Source organism: Macrotis lagotis, chromosome X (assembly GCF_037893015.1).
Source record: "Macrotis lagotis isolate mMagLag1 chromosome X, bilby.v1.9.chrom.fasta, whole genome shotgun sequence".
Taxonomy (NCBI): domain Eukaryota; kingdom Metazoa; phylum Chordata; class Mammalia; order Peramelemorphia; family Peramelidae; genus Macrotis; species Macrotis lagotis.
Genome location: NC_133666.1, coordinates 689,315,102 through 689,337,498, shown reverse-complemented (window position 1 = coordinate 689,337,498; position 22,397 = coordinate 689,315,102). Strand labels below are relative to the sequence as shown.

The 22,397-nt window shown below is 43.8% G+C and overlaps 1 protein-coding gene across 2 annotated transcripts in view; it reads left to right on the top strand.

The window, feature by feature from the left end:
* The first annotated feature begins 1,039 nt into the window (after positions 1–1,039).
* TTC28 (tetratricopeptide repeat domain 28) overlaps positions 1,040–22,397 on the top strand; it is a 430,887-nt gene continuing 409,529 nt past the window's right edge. For both annotated transcript variants that reach the window (XM_074206223.1, XM_074206222.1), the window contains exon 1: positions 1,040–1,097. In XM_074206223.1, the coding sequence (XP_074062324.1) occupies positions 1,071–1,097 (27 nt within the window). In that variant the 5' untranslated portion in view covers positions 1,040–1,070. The remainder of the gene's footprint in view (positions 1,098–22,397) is intronic.

Below are 22,397 nucleotides of genomic sequence, written 5' to 3'. Positions count from 1 at the left end.
GGCCCCCTCTCATTCCCCTGAAGCCTGCAGGGCCACATGTTCCTACCCAGAGCATTGGTCGGGCCCCCACCCTTGGGCAGTAGAATGAGGGCCCGACACTGACCCGCCAACCCTTCTGTTGAAGTTCCCGGGGCCTTGATGTCAGGAGGCCGGAGTTCGAATCAGACCTTAGACGCGGGCCACTGACTAGCCGTGTGGCCTTGGGCAGGTCCCTTGACCCTGCCGGGCTGGCATCCAGGCCCATCTCCGGCCGTCCCGGCTCTCTTCTGGCCACCGGCCCCTGGAGGAGGAGGCGAGCCCGGTGACCCGGCCCCCCCCGCCTCCTCGCCACCCCTCGGCCGCAGCCCGGAGCGCCAGGGCGCCGGCTCCCCAGCCCGAGGCCGCCCCGCGCCGGCCGGCCGCGGCCGCCCCGCCGCTCCCGGAGCCGGTGTGGTGGCACTAAGACCCAGAAGCCCTCGCCGGGCCCGGGGAGCGGGGCTGGCTGTGCAGCCCAGAAGGGAAGGAAGTCATTAGTGCCGACGGAGCGGGCCAGGCGCTCCTCCGGCTCCTCGCGGCTGCCCGCGGCTCCCCGCCGAGCTCGTCGGGCACCAGAAAGCCCCGGCGGGCAGCCCCCGGCCCCCCGGGCCGGCCCCCCGCGCGCCGCCGCCCCGCCCCGCGCGCCCCGCAAGTTTCCCGGCCCCGGCCGTCTTCGGGGAGCCGGCCCCCCGGCAGGAGGACGCCGCCGCCCGCCCGGAGAGCAGCTCGCAGCCCCGGCCCGGCCCGCCCCCGGGGCTCGGATGGCTCTGGGCCGCCCGGCGCGCCGCGCCTCCCTCGGGCCGGCCCTTCTCTGAGGCGCAGCCCCCTGCCCGGAGCCCGGGGGGCGGCGGGGGCCGGCTGCATCCGTGGCCTCCGGCCGCTAGGACCATGCCCCTCGGGGGCGGCCGGGCCGGGCCCTGACGGGGAGCCCGCCGACGCCCCCCGCGCGCCCCCGGGCCGGCCGGGGGGCAGCATGCGCCGCAGTGGCGGCCGCCCGGCCCCCGCCCCGCGCCCGCAGCCAGCCCCTTGATGCCCCCCCGCCCGGCTCTACAAATATGATGAAATGGCAGCCCCGGAAGAAGGTGAGTGTCCGAGGCGGGGGCGCCCCTCGGGGCCGGCCGGCCTCCCCGGGGAGCCACCCCGCTCTGCAGGTGGGCGCCCGCAGCCCCCCGCGGCCCGAAGGGGTTAAGGCGGCTCGGGGCGCTTCTCCCGGGCCCCGCTGGGGGGCGAGCCGGCCCCGGCCGAGCCCCAGCCGCCCAACAGATGGTGTCCCAGCCGAGCCCGAGCGCCCAGGGCTGGGGCCCCCGAGGGCGAGAGAGGCGCCTGGGGTGGGGGGCGCGCGCGCGCGTGTCTGTGTGCGTGGGTATGTCTGTGTGGGTGAGTGTCACAGTAAGTGTCTGTGGATGTGCCTGTGAGTGTGTCTGTGTGTACACCCGCTCCTCCTCCCCGCTCCGTGCGGCGCAGTCAGCATTCCTTGGACTGCAGTGTGTGTTCGTGTGTGAGTGTGAGTGTGCACCGATCTTTGTGCAAGCCTCCGTGTGTGAGCGAGGGAGAAGCGGCGTGCAAGGGCGTGTGTTGTAAGACAGCGCTGGGGGGGGGGGAAGGGGAGGGGGCAATTTTCTTTTTGCGAGATTTTTCCCTAATATGGCTCCTTTGTTGAGAACTCGGAAAAAAATCCAGCGGTTGTATCAAAATAAATTGCTATTGGTCACAGAACGAACGGTTGTGAGGATGGGACGTTCTGGGCAAGTTGGTGCTCAGCCGCGGCCCGGCACCTTTGGGCGAACTTCCTCGCCCGGAGCTCACCCTTCCCTGCTTAGCCTGGCTTTTTTTTTTTTTTTTAAATTCGTTTGGCTGCGGTTTCTCTTGCCTCGAATTCTTCTAAAGGAAAACGAAGCGGATCCAGCAGGCCGAGTGGGCCCCTCCTCCGGCCTGCCCCTTCGCCACTAGCCGCTGCCTGCCCCGTTCTGATCAACTCGCAAAAAGGGCTCTTTCTTTGTGGCCCGATGGGCAAGAGAGATCGCGTTTTGCTTCGGGTTGGAAATGGAAATCCTATGTGGAAGTGAAGGAGAGGATAGTGTTCCCCATCTGATTGCAAGAGCCTGTCCCTTGGCCCCGGCTCTGGATGGCCCGGTTCCTGGATGGCCCTCGACTGGCCCCATCCTGGTCAATTGAGAGTCTTCCCGGTAGAGCTAATTGATTAGCTCTTCTCATCTGACATTGTCTCTCCCTCATCCCTCAGCTGAGGATCCCTCTCCCCCAGGAGCCTGGAGATTTCTCTTTCCCGTGAGATTGGTTTTCCTTATTTCACTGGGGAGTCTATGTCTTCCTTCCTCCCCTTTCCCCCCTCCAATATGAAGGCAACCTAGAAGCTAAATCATACCATCACTTGGAAGGGGCGTTGAAACCGATGTGAAAAGACATAATGCCAAAGGCTTCTGCCTATTTCCAAAGCCTTCCATTCCTCTAACTGCATGTCTTGAAGGATATCTTTAAGATGTCTGCAAACTGTATATTACTAACTGTCTGTTTTTCCAATTTTCCCCGATATGCAGTAACTCCTGTGGTTATGACTGTGGAAACCCCTCTGGGCCCTGGTTCCAGAGGATTGTTCGAACCACTGAAGTATTATTCTTGGCAGTCAGGTGTATGTCTTGACTCTGGAAGATTCTGTCTTCCAGAGTCAGGATTCACTCTGCAGTATTTACTCCTTGGGAGATACCAAAATGGCTATTCCAGAAGGTTTTGTTTGTTCCTCGGCCTAATCTTCCGTTTAGATTTCTCATCAAAACGCTAAAGGATTTAAATTTGATTCCTCATTATATTTAGGGGAATTGAAAATAACCTGAGCTGGCAAAGATTCCCTGAATATTTGTTTGACAGTTTGAGAATAATTCCTGTCGCTTCTGCATCCCAAGCTCTCTTGAAAGGGACTTAATAGTCTTCTGTACAGCCGTCAGTGAAAGATGATGAAAAGTCTTGGAGGGACCGGGTTTATTTTCTTATTCTTGCCAAGGCACCTACAAGATCATTACTATGACTGGGTATGCTGACACATCGGCAGGGGAAGAGTCACTCGCCGTGTGTTTTACTGAAGGGTATCATGAAAACCATTTAGACTAAAGATGGAAAGTGATACTTCATTCTGTTAGTATTGATGTAATTTTAACAAAGCTTGGAAGACCATCCACGTCTATAGCCCCAAGCAGCATTTATTTACAATTGGGCAGAGAATGATCGATGGCAGTGGCTTGCTATCACTTTCCCTTGTCAACCATTACTAGGGCTGGCTTTTGTAAATGTTAGGCTCAGGGTAAAAGAGTACCCGTGGTCTCCAGATTTATGAGTGGAGTGAGTGTCTGATGGAAGATGGAGCTGGCTGGGATGCATAATTGAAGAGAAATCCTCTCTCCTTTCTTCTGGGCTCTTGCAGTCTTAAACCAACTACTCAAATAACAGGACTGGGCACTGGTATGTACAAATTGAGTCTCGGTTCCATAGGGTTGCCCCCCGAAGACAAGATATTCTAACCTGAGGGTCCTCGTGGGACTTCATTTCATGTACCCTAGGATTCCGCCGAACACCAAGACCAAGAGCTGTTCATGTGTTGATTATCATTTCCCCATTTCCCCTCATTTTTCATATAGCTGCCAGAAGGATTTTCTAGTAGTCAGGTCTGACCATGGCCCTCCCCTATTCAGAAGCCTTCAGTGACTCACCCTTGCCTTTGAATTAAAAGACAAATGTATTTATTCAATCTGGCTGAAGCCTATCTTTCCAGCCTTATTTCATGAGTCCCCTTCACACAGTCTGCATTTCATTCTCCTGGACTCTGGTGTTCATTGAATTCTTGCTTCCAAGTGTCAGCTAGATGGTGCAGTAGATGGCTTGTTTGACCTGCATTCTAGAAAAACTGGGTGAAATCTGTCCTCAGATACATCCTGAGTAAGTCACTTTATTTCTGTCTGCCTCAGTTTTCTCATTTGCAAACTGGGAAAAAGAATAGCACCCGTCTCTCTGCATGGGATAGAATGGCATACTCGTTGCTAAGCTCTTTGCAGTTGTTAGTTTTTTCATCATCATCATCATCATCATCATCATCATCATCATCATCATCATTATTGAGATATCTCTTTTCTTTCTATCACACCCTACTTTGTATTCTACTTATGTGAGTTTATGTCATAGTCTTACTAATGAATCACAAGTTTCTTGAGGGCAGAGGCTGTCACTTTGCTGTTTTGTATCATTAACTAATAACAGTTGCTAAGGATCTGTTGCATTGAGTGGTAAGAATGCTATTTAATATGGTATAACAAATATTTATGAAAGTCTAGGATTATTTTTGGCTTACTAAAATTGTTTAAAATCATTTGAATTTTTATTTTGTTTACTCATTCATTTTAGAGCTCTTCTTCCTTTCCCTCCCACCCCAAATTTCTCTTGGCTTCTGTACTCTAAATAGGTCACATATGCACTGAATACAGTGAGAACATCATCATGGAATGTGTACATTATACCATTGAAGGGAATTGATGGCCTGGGGCTGGGCAGTGCTGTCTGTGTGTGTGTTTGTGTTTTTTTTGTGTGTGTGTGTGTGTGTGTGTGTGTGTGTGTGTGTGTGTGTGGACAAGATGAGAAGATGGCTATTTAGTCTGGGAAATGATAGGACTTTGGTCTCTGATGTTATGAATGGTCTAGACAGGGTGAATTCAGGAGACTTGTTTGCCACCTCTCAAGAACCCAAGTTGAAGAGCACAGCACCCTTAAGGCTTAGTACTTGTTAAGTCACAACAGCTTCCATTTCTACAGCAATTCTAGGTTTAACCAAATTCTACCCCCTCCCCCCGCCCATGTAAGTTGTACAGTATGATCACTCCATTTTCACAGTTAAGAAAAACCGAGTCTTAGAGAAATCATGTGATTTTCCCAGCCATTAGGGTCCCAGTTTGTCCTCAGACTCCTGTCCTCTAACAACTTCAAGATTAGTTCTCTTTCCCTGTCACCACCTCTTCCTCTCTCCCTCCTTTTGTTGTCCAGCACTTTCCCCTCACTGCTCACTAAGTGATCTGTCCTTCCTCTGAACTCCCGTAGTTCGTAAACGTGCCAAAGGAACACAATGGAAGTGTGGATGTCCCCAGAGACTATCTTCAACCCCTTTTACCAATTCATCCTCCTATGGTTTCCATGATTTATATAGAGATAACTCCCAAGACTGTAGATCCAGTTGCTTTCCTGAGTTATAGTCATTCATCTTCAGCTGCTTGCTGGGCATCTCCATCTGATATATCACTAGCACTTCTGTGTCAACTTGTCCAAGACTGAACTCATCATCTTCTTTCCAAATTTCTTATTTCCGATGATGGTAACTTCATTTCCCCAATCATTCATCTCTCTTTTGCCACCCAATTCTGGTCAGTTGCTAAGTCCTTTTAGTCTATCTTCATGGCATTTCTCATAGTCAGCCCCATCCTTTCTTTCTATCCTAGTCCAGACTTTCCTCATCTCTCACCAGAACTTTGATCCTAGGTCCCAAACCAAGATACTTGCCAGCATCTCTTATCTTTACACAGTGACCAGAAAGGCCCAGATGCCATAGATGTCACTCTCTCCCCCCCCCCCCATTGGCTCCCTGTTGTTCCTAACTCCTTGACCTTGTTTTTAAGGCTCTTCTTCCATAGTCTAGTTTCAGGATACCTTTTTAGCCTCCTCTTCACACACACTATCCTCTGCCTAAACTGGACCACGTGGTCTTCCAGGTCTTATCTTTTCACTTTGGGACTTAAATTCAGGTTGGTCTCCTTGTCTCAAACCCTTTCTGTCTTCATTTCTGCCTCTGCAAAACTTTCTCTTCAGTGCTCACTGTCCAGAACTCCCTGGAAATTTCCTTCCCTATCTTTCTGGAGAGAGGAGAGAAGAGAGAGAGAGAGAGAGAGAGAGAGAGAGAGAGAGAGAGAGAGAGAGACTAACTAGAGAGAAAGAAGAGAGGATCAAGGATGATGAGAGAGTGATCTGCAGTGTCAAAAACCTGCAGATAGGGTAAGGAAAATGAGGATGGAAAAAAGGCCATTAGGTTTGACCTGTCAGGTGCTGTGTAAATACCAATTGATTACTTAGTCTTTTTTGCCATTATTCTCCTTTTTATATTTGATGGAGCTTAGAAAGAAACAGACCTGGGATAAGTCACTCTCCCACTATTGTTCTTTATTGCTTAATGTTAGGTAAACTATTACACAGATGGATAAAATGACTTCTGTTCTTGAATAAAAGTGATGAGGGGGAAATTTGTCTTCTGATGGCTCCTGGAAAGCCTCTTTGGGAGCAGATATTTAAGCTTAAAACCCAAAGACTCAACCATTTTTGCATTTCTTTGTATCTTCAGCACTTACACTGTCTAGGCGCATTGACAGTGTTAAATGAACATTTATTGACTGCCTGAATGGCATATTGACAGATTCTTGCTACATAAAACATGATACATTAGCCTGCTAGAAGATTATACTAAAACACTGAAACACGACACACTTGTTGAAACTGCTGGGCAGAATTTCATCTTCACTCGACCGTTCCCTCTGACCGCTCCATTCAAGTCCTTCCTCTTCTGGCTAGCCAGGGCATGGCTAGGACTCCTGCTTCTTGGCACTGGTCTCTTTTGGGAGGGTTTTTAGAGGTCACCACCAGCTCCTTGGACCACGTTCCTGCACCATTGAAGAGAGATCACAAGTCCAACTTAGCTTTCTGTTTAGTTGCAAGCAAAGAAAAAGAGAAGAAAAGGCCCCAGGATCCCCTAATCAGGCCATCCTGTTGCTCAGGAAGACCCCCTCCCCCCAGCTGGGAGGAGATGCTGCTCCAGCAGTCCTCTTTCCTTCTGAAATCCATAGAGTGGCGCACATTTCCAACTCAGTGGCTCAAGGCTGGGTGAGTTGAAGGCACCATACGAAACCCTGGGGATACAAAGAAAAGCAAAAGACCATCCCTGCTCTCCAGACACCCCTCACTAGGGGCAGTACCTGTCAAACCCATGTGCAAACACACAGAGAAGGGTGAAGTCAGACGGTCCAGATAATGACAGCTACATTCACACAGCACTTCCTTTATACCAGGGACTGGCAAGGCACTTTACAATTATTATCTCAGAGATGAGCTGAGGTGCCTTGTTCTAAGAATGGCAAGAAAGGCCTGTGTCACCAAATTATGGGGTTTGGGAGGGGAGAAGAAAGTGTAAGACAACTGAGAATCTAGGAAGGGGGCCAGGTGATGAAGGACTTGGAACACAAAAAGAGGATTTTATATTCTACCTTGGCAGTGATGGAAAGCCCCTGGAAAGGAGAGCTGCCAAAGTGAGATCTTAGGCTGTAGGAATGGTCTCTTTGGTAGCTGAGTGGAGAGGACCATGGGACTGAAAGAGCAGGCAGAGGATAATTCAGAATGATTGCAGTAGACCAAGGTACCAGGATGGCTGCTGGGTCAAAAGGAAAAGGGAATCTCCATGAGAAACATGGCCAAGGTGGAAAGGACAGTCCTTGGTAAAGGATTGGAAAAGGAGAAGTGGGGGGGGGGGGAGGAGTGGGAGATGACAACTGGCTTTCAAGCCTGGATGACTGAACGAAGACATTGCCTTTGAAAATTAGAGGAAAGTAATGAAAGGGGGACAGCTGGGGAAAGAGAAGAAGTTCAGTTTTGGACAGGCTGAGTTTAAGATGTCAGTTTGACATGTCTGTAGGCAGCTGGAGATGGGAGAGAGTTGATAAGTACATCTGAGACTCCTCTACAGAGAAGTGATGATTAGTATGCATAGGAACTGATCAGGCCACCAAGTAAAATAGTGGGGGGGGGGGAGAAGCGGGCCCGGATAGAGAAGTTGAGGCATCCATCGTTAGTGGATATGACATGGATGAAGATTTAATAAAGGAGACTGAGAAGAAGAGATCAGAAAAGTGCAAGGAGAATTAAGAGAAAGCAGCATCCCCAAATCCCAGAGATAAGAACATGATTGACAGCTTCAAAGGCTGCATAGAGTTCAAAAAGGATGAGGACTGAGCAAATGCTATTAGATTTGGTGATTGAGAGAGTTTTGGCGACCTCTAGATTGCTCCTCCAACCTACCTCATGAATGGATGTGGAGAGGGCACAGGTGACCAATCAACAGTTTTTAGTTGCATGTCTTTTGTCTAGGGACCCATCAGAAAGGATCAGCACATTAATGTCACCAAAAGGGTGCTAGGTTTGCTCTTCAGAAAGTATGGTCAATTTTAGATATATGTTCATAGATAAGTGAATACACAGTATACAAAATAATAAATCGTTTAAACCTGGACTGTATTATTCTGTGACCTGGGTTGGCTAGAAAATACAAGTTTCAAAAAGAACATTGGATGAATTCATGAATGTTCAATCAGTGGTCTATTTTCAAGGGAAATGATGGTACTTGGGTTGGTACAAACCTAGCTTTTTCACTTTTATATCAGGAAGAAGTCTGTGCCTTTCCACTAACTTAGCTACTGATACCATTTTTCAAGAGAATACTGACTTGATTCATTGTAGTAATTTCAACATTTTTATCATTATGGTGGTATAACATGTACCACCACAGTCTTCCTTATTTGACTGGACTGTTAGAGGGCAGCTCTGGATTACAGAATTTTTATATCTTGCATCTCACATGCAAATCTAATTAAAATGCTCATCTCACAATGATGTTTGTTTACAATTTCAAGAAGATTTATATTCTTTTAAATCCAAGGATTAGTTTGAGATAACATTGTGTAAATAAGAATGCAGTCAAAACCTTTAAGAAAGTTGACAGTGATTAGATCTTTTCATGGCTTATCTAATGTAATATGACTGTTATACATAATAAAAGATCATTAATAGAAATATGTCAAATATGTTATGTTAATTATGTCATTTGAGAATCAAATGATATATTCATCTTGCAATACTTGTCACGTTAATATTATGTGAATGACAGAGCCGCATTTTAGAAGCTTGTTCCAATATGCTCTTATCCATACTGCATTCTATATGTTTGTATTTTGGAGTTTCCTATTATATTCCCCCCCTCCCCCCATCCACACACACTTAAAAATCTTTATCATAACATTTTTGTTGTGGAGAAAATTCTATATTTCTTCCCTGGAAATCTAAGCCCCAAACTTATTAATTCAACAAACATTTATTAAATGCACTTAAGTTTATATTTATGCTTAGGACCTTCTTGTGCAAGAAGACATGGGAGAAACAAAGATAGATAAGATCAGGTCAGTGCCCTCAAGAACCTAACATCCTAGTAGCAGATGGTAAGGTCAGGGAATAGTATTGATTGAAATCCTTGCATCAGTTCACATGAAAGACCCAAGAGGACCTGGGCGGAGTTTTCTCCCTCCACTCTGGAAACCTGGGCCAGGTGTCTGGTGGACACAGTAGTTACCAGGGTCTTGGGTGACACCCTTTTTGTAAGTATAGCTCATAGCATTACAGAATGAAGCTGTATTAGAATAAGGAAAGCAAAATGGGGGTCTTCAAGTGAGCAACGATTAATCTCAGATATGTTTACAAATTTACAAAACTCTTCCAGGCCCAAGTATTCAGGTTCCTCTGAAATAAAATGTTTCCCACAATTACTATTTGCTTGAAGGGAGTAGGACAAGGAATGTCTGTCTCTCTCTCCCTCTCCTCCTCCCTTCTCTCTCTGTCTCTCAAATACATACACCCATTTTCTCTGTCTCTCATTCTCTCTCTCTCTCTCTCTCTCTCTCTCTCTCTCTCTCTCTCTCTCTCTCTCACACACACACACACACACACACACATTCTCTTGTTTCTGTCTTGCTCTCTTTGCCTTCCACAATCAATCCCCCTCTGTCCCCCTCTCACTCTCTATGACCCTCTCTTCTCTTGCTCAGCATTTCTCTATACCACAAACCTCTCCCCCCTCCACCTCACTTTCTCAGATCGAGACGAACCTCTGTAGAATTTACTGTCTTTCAGGGCATTGTCCCTGGTATAGGATAAAGACAGCCCAATTTTTGGATCATTTTCTCGTTTGCCACTACTCTCTCCCTACAGTTCATTCCTTTTCTCAGTCCTCTTCATTTTTTCCCTAATTCCTAGTCCTATCTATACCAATATGTGTATATCTTGGCGGGGCAGATAGTTTATTTTCTCAATTATTTAAATGGATAAGGGTGAAGGAAGGGGATAAATATCTCACCACTCTCATTACAATAATAATTTAGAAGTAGCTACTTTATAATACTTGAATAGCTCTATGAGCTGTTAGATTATCAATCTGGTTATTCCCTTCAGAAATAATATTACAATCAATCCATGCCTGTAACTTCTTTATGATTCTTATAAGAGAAACATAAAGTGCTGTGAGATCAGGTGAAGGAGAACTCATTTTTCACTGAAGGGGATTTGAGCTTGTCCGAGTCAGTAGGGCATACTGGATAGAGGGTGACAGAGCTAGGAGCATATCTTTTGTAGGGAAAAGAGTTTGAGAGAAGTCACAAGTGGAAGATGAACCCAGGCCAAGAATGATTTCCTCTTTGCTGTCCCCCTCCACTGGCCATGGTCTCTCGTAGGAGCATCTGGTCAGAACAGCTAGGTGGCACAATGTGTAAACTTTGGGCTTAGAGTTGGGAAGATCCAAGTTTAAATCGGATTTCAGACATTTGCTAGCTCTGTGACCCTAGACAAGTCCCCTGACCTCTACCAGCCTCAGTTTCCTCAACTGTAAAATGAAAATAATAGCACCTCAGGGTTGTTGAGAGGATCAAATGAAGTAATATTTGTAAAATACTCAGCACCTAATAAAATTCTTATTCTCTAGCTGAGCTACTCACTTAAGAGAGAGACTCATGACCTGTCGGTCAAAGGGTAAGTTACAGAGAATTAAAGACCTAGTTGAGGGACAGAGGCAGACACAGAAGAACAGTTTCAAGGAGGGTGACCCTGGGCAGAAAAGAGCCAGCTCTGGACTCTAGAGGAACTAACCCCAGTACCTGAGAGTTTAGGGGATGCTGTACTCATCTAGGCATCAAAAGATGGGAATGGTATGTGAGACCTTCATGACCTTTCGTTGTTCTAGTCTGACTAACGCATAGAGAGGTAGAATAGTAGGAGTAAGGCCTGGGAAAGTACCAAGCTAAGAAGGAGTTGGGTCCTTGTTTCAAAGGCAATGAAAATTAAAGCTTTGCAGTAGTGGGATGACCTGGAATGACCTGGTCCTACATGTTTCAAATAAAGGTCAATTGAATAATTGATCTAGGTACTCAGTTAACAATTGTCTGAGTACCATTTAATAGAATATATTAAGGGTGGAATGCTTTACCCATGATATACCAAAATTTGTTCATTGGTATAATTTGAGAACAAAATGATCTGATTTTGTGGTTAGAGGCAGATATAGAAAGAAAAAGGCCATTTAGTGAATGGTTAAGGTGCTTTAGCTTGTCTATTCTACATGTATCTCATATGGATGATACAGCATATTAATCAGGAAATAGAGGTTCGAGTCTCATCTCCCTTCTGAGAGAATGTGGTCAAATCTCTCACATCTCTGGGTCTATGTTTTCTTATCAGCAAATTGATTTTATTGATATTGACCTAGATGACCCTCTTAGGATTTCCTTCCAGCTCTAAGATTCCATAATTCCTTGGAAATGCTTGGGAAAAGTGATCTAGAAAAAATGATAAGCCCATGATTACATCTAAAGATCTTCATGGAAACTTCATGGGAAATAAAAGTAATCTAGAATCATCAAACAATGCCAAAGCAAAAGCTGGCAGAGCTGAGATGAGCTAGTCTCCAGAAGGATCCCGTCAGCCTCTTCTATTTTGTTGGACAATCATAAGGAGGGTGTACTAGGCAAAATCTTTCTGTGATAAGAGAAACCATGAAATGACTGACTGATCCCATCAGCTTCAGTTCCCATGGTGAGTTCATTAAGTCATTAATAATAAAGTATGGCCCAGCTTTAAGGCAGTTTTTATTGATGTGCTAAAACCATATCCTTTTATTTAAAGCTATAAAAATTGTATCACTTCACTGACATTTGTAGGATTTATATGAAGTTTTGTTCTCAAACCCTCTTGTCAGTTCTCCTCTAGAAGATTTTGTAGCTAAGAATATCTTTGTCCCATTTGACTCAGTTATTTTGTATTTTTTTTTCTTTATTTCACACAACTGTCTTAAGAAGTAGGGAACTTTGGCAGTGATTAATGCTCTCTCAGGATCGCACTACCTTGGAAGCTCGAAAACTTGCAGACTCCCACACTTGCACAGTGCCCTTTCAGCCCCTTACCCCCTAAAGAAGGGCTCAGCTTTAACATAAAATTCAAAGTCAAGAAATAGACTGAAAAAATGTGCAAACAACAACAACAAAAAGAACCTGACCATAAATAGCTACCAAGGAGGTAGGAAAGACCAAGAAACAGACTCAGAAGAAGACAACACTGTCTTAAAAGTGCTAATTGAACCCAAGCCCAGAAGGAATTACTCAAAGAGGGATAGAGGAAAAATTGGGAAAAGAAATGACAGTGAAGCAAGAAAATTATGAAAAGAGAATTAAGAGTTTGGTAAAAGAGCTGCCCCTCGAAACAAATACTGGAAAAAATAACTACTTTAAAAGCAGTATTGATCTAATGGTAAAAGAGGCATAAAAATTCACTGAGGAAAGGAGGAACTCCTTAAAAAACAGAATAAGTCAAATGGGAAAAGTACACAAATCCATTGAATTAAAAAAAAGGACTCCTTAAAAATCAGAATTGACCAAATGGAAAAATAGGTATAAAATCTCACCGAATAAAATAATTCCTTAAAAATTAGAATTGACGGGCAGCTAGGTGGTGTAGTGAATAGAGCACCCACCCTGGAGTCAGGAGGTCCTGAGATCAAATTCAGCCTCAGACACTTCATAATTACCAGCTGTGTGGCCTTGGGCAAGTCACTTAACCCCACTGCCTTGCAAAAACCTAAAAAAATTAGAATTGGTCAAGTAGGAGCTACTGACTCTAGGAGACATCAATCAACAATAAAACAAAGTCAAAAGAATGAAAAAACAGAAGGAAAAATGTTAAATATCTTATTGGAAAATCAGCTGACCTCAAAAAATAGTATGGAATGAAATAATTTAAGAATTATTGAACTACCTAAAAGGCAGGGCAATAATCAAGATCTCCGACAAAGCGAAAGCAAAACTCGACTTAGGAAAGAGATAATCAGGGAAACTACATTTTGCTAAAAGGTCTGCAACATTGTATTTAAAAGATACATAGATCGGGGTGGCTCGGTTGCACAGTGGATAGAACACTGGCCCTGGAGTCAGGCGGACCTGAGTTCAAATTCAGCCTCAGACACTTAATAATGACCTAGCTGTGTGGCCTTGGGCAAGACACTTAACCCCATTTGCCTTGCAAAAACCTAAAAAAAAAAAAATTGAGGGACTGCCCATCAATTGGGAGATGGCTATATGATTGCTATTGGAATACCATTGTGTTAGGGGTTGGTTTCAGAAAAACCTGACAAGACCTATGTCTACAACCTGAAGAGAGAAGACCTGGATGATCATTGTTCACAGTAACCACAATGTTGCAGAGATGATCAACCTTGAAAAACTTAGCACTCATGATGAAATAATGCTATCTAGCTCTACAGAGAGAACTGAAAAACTCTGAATGCAAATGGAAATATGATTTTTCTGCCCTTTTCTTTCTTTCTTTTTTTTGGCTTAGTTTTGTGATATGGCTGATATGAAAATATGTTTTGCATGGTTCCACATATATAATTGATGTCATATTGCTTGACGTCTCAGTGAGTAGGGAAGGAGATGAGGAGGGAAAGAATTTGGAATTCAAAATAAAAAAAAATGTTATAAAATAAATAATAACATTTTAAGAAAAAAGAAAATAGGGATTTTGGTATGAATTGTGTGAATTTCGTGTTGACAAATTTTGAAAAAATTTAGTTATGTATCTTTTACCTAAATAAACCAAAACAAAAATTTATTTTAAAAAGATTGTGGTTCCCCATCAGTGAAGTTGTTCAAATGAAATTTAAGATTCTAAGCTGGATAGCTGTCCTATTGCCAGTACTGACTGTGTAGTAGGGGGGGAAAAATAGCACAGGAGAGTGGAGAGCTGAGTTCTAATCCCTTCCTTGATTACCTGTGAGACTTGGGGAAATTTAATTTAACAAGCAGCCATTGAATGAATACCTATTGTGTCAGGTCACATGTCAGGAACAGGCGAAAGAAAGACAAAAATAAATTTGTTGGTGACCTTAAGTCTAAGAGTCCCTCTAGCTCTGGGCTTTGATTTTTTTTTCTCCTCTAGTATGAAGGGATCTAACTTAATGTTCTTTAAGACCTTGCTTCCCAGGGTTAGTTAGATGGCACAAAGGATAAAGCACTGGGCTTGGAGTCAGGAGGACCTGAGTTCAAATGTAACCTCAGACACTTAACACTTATTTAGCTGTGTGACCTTGGGCAAGTCATTTAACCCTATTACCTTGCACCCCCCCAAAAAAAAAATTCTTGTTTCCCTAGGGGAGGAGGTACTTCCAGATGATAGGTATAATGCCTGGAGCCCTGTGAGGCAAGGTTGCAAGAGGGACATGCAAACCTGCTACATTAGGACTTGGGGAGGATAAAGAGAAGACAGACTGCTACCTCCAACCTGAGGAGAGTAAGGGATGCCAGGCAGACCTGGGCTGCAGCAGGCCCAGGGCTACTTTCCTAGAGTGGCAACCATCAGAGGGCCACACCATCAGGAGATAACAGATGCTCCACAACCCGAGAGATAGGAGTAGAACCAAATAGATAATCCCCTTCAGAGCCCTTGTAAACTCACCCCTTCTCTTTTCCCAATCTCCCACTTTACCTCCATGTGCACCATGGAGACTCAGCAGCACTGACCGGCCTCAATGCTGTTCTTCACACAGGACCCTGTCTCCTGACTGGGTTTTCCCTAGACATCCTCCAGTTCTCTCCCTCCTCATCCTTGTTCCCGGTTGCCTTTAAGACCCAGCCCAGATTCCCCCCTTCCCAGCCCTGATCCCCTTTTCTGCAGACTTTCTTCCCTGGCCTCCCTCTGAGATCTTATCCCTTTAATCTATTCTACCCCTTGTTTGTCCAAGGCTGTTGGCATGTTGTTCCTCCTGGGTTGTCTTTTGCCTTCCATTGTGTCCCCAGTCCTTGGCCCAGAGCCTGGCCCGTGGTAGGCCCTTTATAAATGATACTTCTTGATTTGCCTCTCTTCTGTAGCTGGGCGAAGCCTTGCTGTGTTTCTAGACCTCTAGTCAGTGTTCTTAAGTGTGACACGGCCCTGGGTTCCTCTAGCTCTGCTTGAGGAGAAGTTGAGGCATTGGCATTGGTTGTCTGTCTCTGCATTGATAGTGGTCCTGGGAGCTTCTTCATCATGAAGTTGTCATCATCATGGACCTGCCTTGAACACCTGCTTAGTTCTATCAGAGCCCTTCTCTCTCTCTATTCCTGGCTCCTCCATTTGAATTGGACTGGGGAGGTAATTGGGACTTTTTCCACCCTGCAGGTCTATCCTTGCTCTTAGAGCCTCTTTTGGGGGCACTGAAGTCTGAAATCTGTTAGATGTGTCAAAGACCAACCCTGAACTTGGGACTTTCTGGCTACGAGGCCTCCCTGTATGTTATGTACACACATACATATATGAAGTTCTATAATCCTTTTATAGAAAATAGGGAACTAATTCATTTTATATAAGTGGATTTTTTTTTTTACCTGAAGCATTAAGGCATTTTCAGTTCAGACTGAATTAGATGATAAATTATAATGCCAAAGACCCTGGAGATAAAAGAAGACCGATATTGTGGTAGGTAGTGAGGCCATTCCCAAGTCTCAGTAAAGCAGAATCATTGAATCTTTGATCTAGAACGCAAAGGCTTCTCAAAAGCTGGTAAGGCCAAACCTCTCATTTTATCAATGAGGAAACAGAAGCCTAGGGAGAAGAAATGATTTGCCCAAGGTCACACAGGCAGTAAGTGATAGGGACCCTGCATCATGAGATCTTGAGAGTGTGGATACTGAGCCAGAAGGAATCTGAAGGTAATGGGATAAAAAAGATGGCCTAGGGTGACTTATGAGGCAGAAGACTGTAAACCCCCCATCACCACTCCCACCCAGTCTTAGCATTGTAATCTGGAGTGATAGTCATTTCCCACAATTCCTTACTCACAAACCATTATTTCCAAGTCTACTATAGAATGAACAGGAGAGAAGAAAACATATTCCTGCTACTTCATCTGGTGATTTGCTAACACTTTGGGTGAAAAAAGATTGGGACAGGTGATCTGAGAGGTGAACACAGCCTATGGGACCTGGATATTCCCAGGAGGATAGGAGGTGGGCAGAGTTGTTTGGGACTGACCATTCCAAGGAGGTTTGGAGGATGGCTGTGGATTTCCATTTCCCCTTTTCCAGGGCCGCCATAGAACAACACATTTATCTGCCATTATCAGACTATGATTTGCTTCAAGTCAGTCAAATCCCCGTTAAGACTGAAACTCACCACATTATGTTTTAGAGCCTTTTCCAAGAAGAGAGTGCAAGGACCAGGACTTGATTTTTTTTGATGGTTCAGGGTCATCATTATGAATATCTGTTAATCTGTCTTGTAGGGCTGTTTTCAAGGATCACTGAGGTGTGGAGACCTGTTTGTTTGCAAGTACACCAAATTGCACTAGATTGTTATGATTATAAACTGTCTGTGTCTACTTTTTATAATTTTTATGACATTTCCTAATTGTCCTATTAAATCTAAATATGATTTTTTGTTGGTACCAGAAGGCTTACCTTCTTCTAGTAATTATTTTTCTAATCTTTTACTTCTAATATTATTTGGCTAGGAAAACTGATTTTTACAAAATTTCCTATAAAATAAAAGTAAGTAAATGTAAAAATCATGAAAGTGAATAAAATACATGCATTTTAGTAGATGCACTTTGTGTTATCACTTTTGGCAGAAGCTCAGCGACTTTAGTCTGTTTTCTTATTTTCTCTTGCTTTTAAATAGTAACTGTTGGATAAGTGAAGCTCATGTCTATAGAATTGAATTCTGCCTTCAAGCTTATTTGATTACTGAGAATAAAAGTGTAAACAAGAGATTTAAGATGTAACAAATAATAACAGCTGCTGGCATAATACATATTCTATTAGTTAATAGAAATACATTTTATAAGTGAATACACATATGTGTATATAAACATGTCCCCAATTTTACCATTTCCTATTCTCAGCCTCCTTCTAACTCTTGACGTTCCCTGTTCTAAGGCCCCTCCCAGCTCAGACATTCTCTGTGTATAGGTCCATTCTGGCTCTGACATTCTATGTTCTATGGTTGTTCTTGGCAAGGAGACTCTATGTTCTAAGTTCCTTTCCAGCTGTAACAAATCCACAAACCCATAATTTTAAGGTCCCCTTAACTCTAACATTCCATCATTTCTCTGCCATTTTACATTTCTACTGACCTAGCAAACTTGAGAGGATTAATAGGCACAGAGTCTGCACCTCTCACTGTGACTGATTTTTAAACAGTAATATAAAAAGTTTCTGTCTCTGTCTCTTTTTTTTTGTTAAATAGAGCCAAGAATTTTTCTAACTTAAGATTTTTAAAGACATACTCTCCCTGAGTATTATATGTAGCTGCATTATCTCAACAACTATAAATTGAGCCAGGATTGTTCCAAGAAATTTTGCCACTGAACCCCAAAGGTTGATGTCTCTTCAGTCCCTCAGGTGCTTGCAGTGATGATGCTAAGAAGACCAGCTAGCATGGTGTTTATTTTCCTAGATTTTCTGTGAGATCAGCCAGGGATTGTCAGAGGCTCTTATAATGTTAGACATTAAAAGGTTGAGACATCTAATAGCTTCATTTCTTCTTCTTGTAGCTTTTCTAAATGTATTCTTTTTTCTTTCCTCCCTCCCTCCCTCCCTTCCTTCCTTCCTTCCTTCCTCCCTCCCTCTTCCTCCTTCCCTCCCTCTTCCTCCTTCCCTCCCTCCCTCCCTCCCTCCCTCCCTTCCTTCCTTCCTTCCTTCCTTCCTTCCTTCCTTCCTTCCTTCCTTCCTTCCTTCCTTCCCTCCTTCTTTCCTCCCTCCCTCCTTCCCTCCCTCCATTCCTTCATTCCTCCCTCCCTCCCTTCCTTCGTTCGTTCATTCGTTCCTTTCTTCCTTCCTTCCCTCCTTCCTTCTTTCCTCCATCCCTCCTTCCCTCCCTCCCTTCCTCCATTCCTTCCTTCCCTCCTTCCTTCTTTCCTCCCTCCTCCCTTCCTCCTTTCCTTCCTCCTTCCTTCCTTCCTTCCTTCCTTCCTTCCTTCCTTCCTTCCTTCCTTCCTTCCTTCCTTCCTTCCCTCCTCCCCTCCCTCCCTCCTCCCCTCCCTCCCTTCCTCCCTCTCTCCCTTCCTCCCTCCCTCCCTTTTGATCCTCTATATCATTCTCCTGATCCTATTTACTTCAGTCTATCTGTTCATCCTTCTCAGAGTTCCTCCAAGTTCTCATTTTTTGCATTGCAGTGCTAATCCTGTAGGAGGTACATAGACCACACACACACCACACACACACACACACACACACACACACACACACACACACACACACACATACACACACGCCCTTGTCTGTTTATAGCAGTTGGAGGTGGTATGGGGAAGGGTTGGTGATAGTGATAGTCTGGGGAGGCTTCTGACAGAAGGAGGTGCTTGAAGGAAGTCCGGGCTTCTAAGTTGAGGAGGGAGAGGCCTTCAGGCTCAGGGGACAACCTGGGAAAAGGTGGGAAGATGGGAAATAGAGGGTCACCTGAAATCCAGAACTCCTGCTAACTCCCATTTCTGTAGCATTGATAGCATCCTCATAACAACTTTGGAAGGTAGAGTGCTGCTATTATCCTCATTTTACAGGTGAGGGAATGGAGGCAAACAGAGGTGAAGTGACTTGGTCAAAGCCAAACTTTGTTTTTTCTGACTCCAGGCCCAGGTGCTGTCCACTGTATCATCACTGCTTTCTGATCCTTAGAGAATGTGGTGGGGGGCAGGGACAGGGACGATGGGCCAAGTGGCGAATCTTTTAAAATTTTAATCATAAGTGTTTCTGTATGGTCGTGGAGAAAAGAAAGAACCAAAAGGTTTTTCCGGTCAGAAATTTAGGAAAATTACTGGTAATTTTGTGAAGAATGGATAGGGAGGGGGCAGATGCTGACAGGGATTGTAAGACCTTGAGAGGATTTTTAAAAGGATAGGTGAGACTTGGGTGTGTTTGTGAATTTCAGGAAAGGAGCCCTTAGACAGGTAGAGATGGAATTTTTAAAAATTCAGTTTTATTTTCAGGTCTGAATTCCCTCCTCACTTCCCTCCTCTCCCTCTCTCCTTAATTGAGAAGTAAGATAAACAAAACCTGTTGGAAACATATATAGTGGGCAGCATATGTCTTAACTATTTTGGGTCATGATCCAAACCGAACAGAAACAGCAACAAAACATGGGATTCATTCTGATTTCTGAGACCATCAAACATCTCTATCTGGTGGTGGATTGTCTATTTTATCAGGAGTCCTTTGGAAATTGTGGTTAGTGATCATATAGATCACAGTTCTTTAGTCTTTACTTACAATCTTCTTATTGTATACATTGTACTTCAGATTTTGCTTAGTTTAATTTGTGTCAGTTCTTTCAAGTTTTCCTAGGTTACTCTGAAATCATCCCCCTTCATGATTTCTTGGGGCACAAGAGTATCACATTCTGTCACATTCACATACCAGATATATATTGTTCAACTGTTCCCCAGTTGATGAGTTTTCTATTCTGTACCTCCACAAAAAGAGCTGTTATAAATATTTCTGTATACATGAGTTCATTCCATCTTTCTTTGATCTCTTTGGGGTATAGACCCTATGGTGACATTATTGGGTCAAAGAGTATTTTCAATGTAATAGCTTTTTGGGCATGGTTCCAAATTGCTTTCCAGAATGGCTAGACCAGTTCACAGCTCCACCCACAGTGTATTAATTTTTCTATTTTCCCAGAGCCTGTCTAGCTTTTGTCATTTCCCGTTTTTGTCAACTTTGCCAATCTGTTGGCATTGAAGTAGAAATTCTAAGTTTCCAGAATTTCTCTAATTATTAGTGACTGAGCATTTTTTTCCACATGGCTATTGATAGTTTGGATTTTTTCCTCTGAAGAGATTGAAGATTAATATGAGAGGAATTGCTAATAGTAGCAATCTCCTTCAGAAGATAAGAAGGATGCTCTGGGGTACTGGAATCTAAAAGAGTTTTGGAACAGCCTTGAAGGGGATTTAGTGAAGGTGGGGAAATATATCTGAGCCACAGAATCTGAGGTCCTTGTTGTGATGTGGGCAGCATTATCCTTTATCATTCTATTGGAATCATGGTGGGTCTTTGCATTTATCAGAACCCTGGAGTCTTTCAAAATTGTTAATTTTTATTGTATTGATATTTTAGTATAAATTGTTCTTCTGGTTCCATTCTTTTCACTCTGTAGCAGTTCATAAAAGTCTCTGTACTTTAGAACAGATTTCCCCCCCCCTCCCCAATTTCTTACAGCACATTAATATTCCATTACCTTTGGGTAACTCAATTTATTCATCCATTCCCTATTGATGGGCATCCCCTTAGTTTCCAGTTCTTGGCCTCCACAAAAGAACTGCTTCTTGACAGAGATGATGGATCAAAGTGCATAATACAAATGCAGTCTTGGATGTGACCAATATAGGAACGTTTTCTTTTATTGTGCTTCTATAATGGTGGGATTCTTTCTTTTCTTTCTTCACTTTCTTTTCCTTCCTTCCTTCCTTCCTTCCTTCCTTCCTTCCTTCCTTCCTTCCTTCCTTCCTTCCTTCCTTCCTTCCTTCCCTCCTTCCTTCCTTCCTTCCTTCCTTCTCCTTGCTTTCTTTTAAGGTGGATGACAGAGGTGGGAGAGAGAAAAAAGAATGTTGGATAATTAAAGAAAAAACCCATAAAATTAAAAAATCAAGCATATATAGAAGGTAGTAGTAAGACAGGAATGAAGAAGTTAAACAAATTAGGGCAGATGATAGAATATGCTTTAGTAAATGGGCCTTTCAATTCTGAAATGAAATCAAATCTCAGTACAAGCAAGAAAAGGATGATTTCTTTGAAGAAGTCCACTGTGAGCAATTTCTAGGGGTGAAGGAACATGCTGGGGGTCAGCTTTCCTGTCCCCCCATGCCCAATACTGGGGAGATCTTCTGTCGGCCATGCAGAGGTTATCCTTTGTAACTCTCTCCCTTCATCTTTCTACCTACATTTCCCTCTCCTTTTCTGAAATGGTCACAGTTTCATGGACTCAGAGGTCTTGTCTTTAGTCAGGAATCACATTTATGTAGTATAAAGATGCAAGATTTTTCTTTTGGGAGTTGCTACCTCCACCCCATCCTTTAGAAGTGATTTGCCCAAGGGTGCACCCTTCAGAAGCAGAACGAACACTCAGTCATAACCTCTAGTGTTGTATTTGGCTTTGCATCATTTTTTTTTAACCTCTGACAACAGCTGTTGACATATTTTTCATGATAGCCCCAAGATGTGCACACTGGAGCAGCTTTTCCAGTTACTTCCTGCAGAAGTCCATATTAGCTTTACATAAAACCTCAAAGGCCCTTTTCTTTGTTTTCTCCCAGGTGTTTCTGAGACCTGATGAGAGGAGAGTCTTGTAGATTAGGAGTAATGGAGACACATTTATATTAGGTTTCAAGATGCCATCTCTGTGGTCACCATGAAGTAGTGGCACTATACAATCAGGGGGAGCTCTGTAGCACAATTCAGAAGGAAACAATTCCTCCTGTATTTCCAAATAAAGTATTCAGAGGGAACGATATTTGCGGAAAGTGCTATAGTGGAAAATTTAGAGAGTACAAGATAATTACTCGTAATTACTGCGATTTCTGCAAGGGAAATCATCTTAATTTGTTCCTACTAAGGAATAGAATTGCTCCACTTACAGTGCTTGAATCTTTTTAGGAGATTAATGTCCTGTGCCTTCATTAGTTTGAATGGACATTACAGCCTTTCAGTACATCTGAAATTACCCCTTTAATTCACTCTGTTTGAATTTCTCTTAAATGCAGTCTTCAATTTTAAGAAAAAATCTTATTCACTAGCATGTTGAGAACTCTTTCTGGAGAGAATCCCCCCTCCTTGCCCTAATCAACTATTAAAGAATAGTATACTTCTAGTTAATAGAATAGGCTCACCCCAAAAAGGCATAATTCTGGGATGGTGAAAAGAGATTTTGGAACATACGCAGAGCATTATCCTGTCATGAGACTCCCAGAAGATTTAAAAATTTAACTTGGCCTTTAGACTTATGGGTAATTACCATGG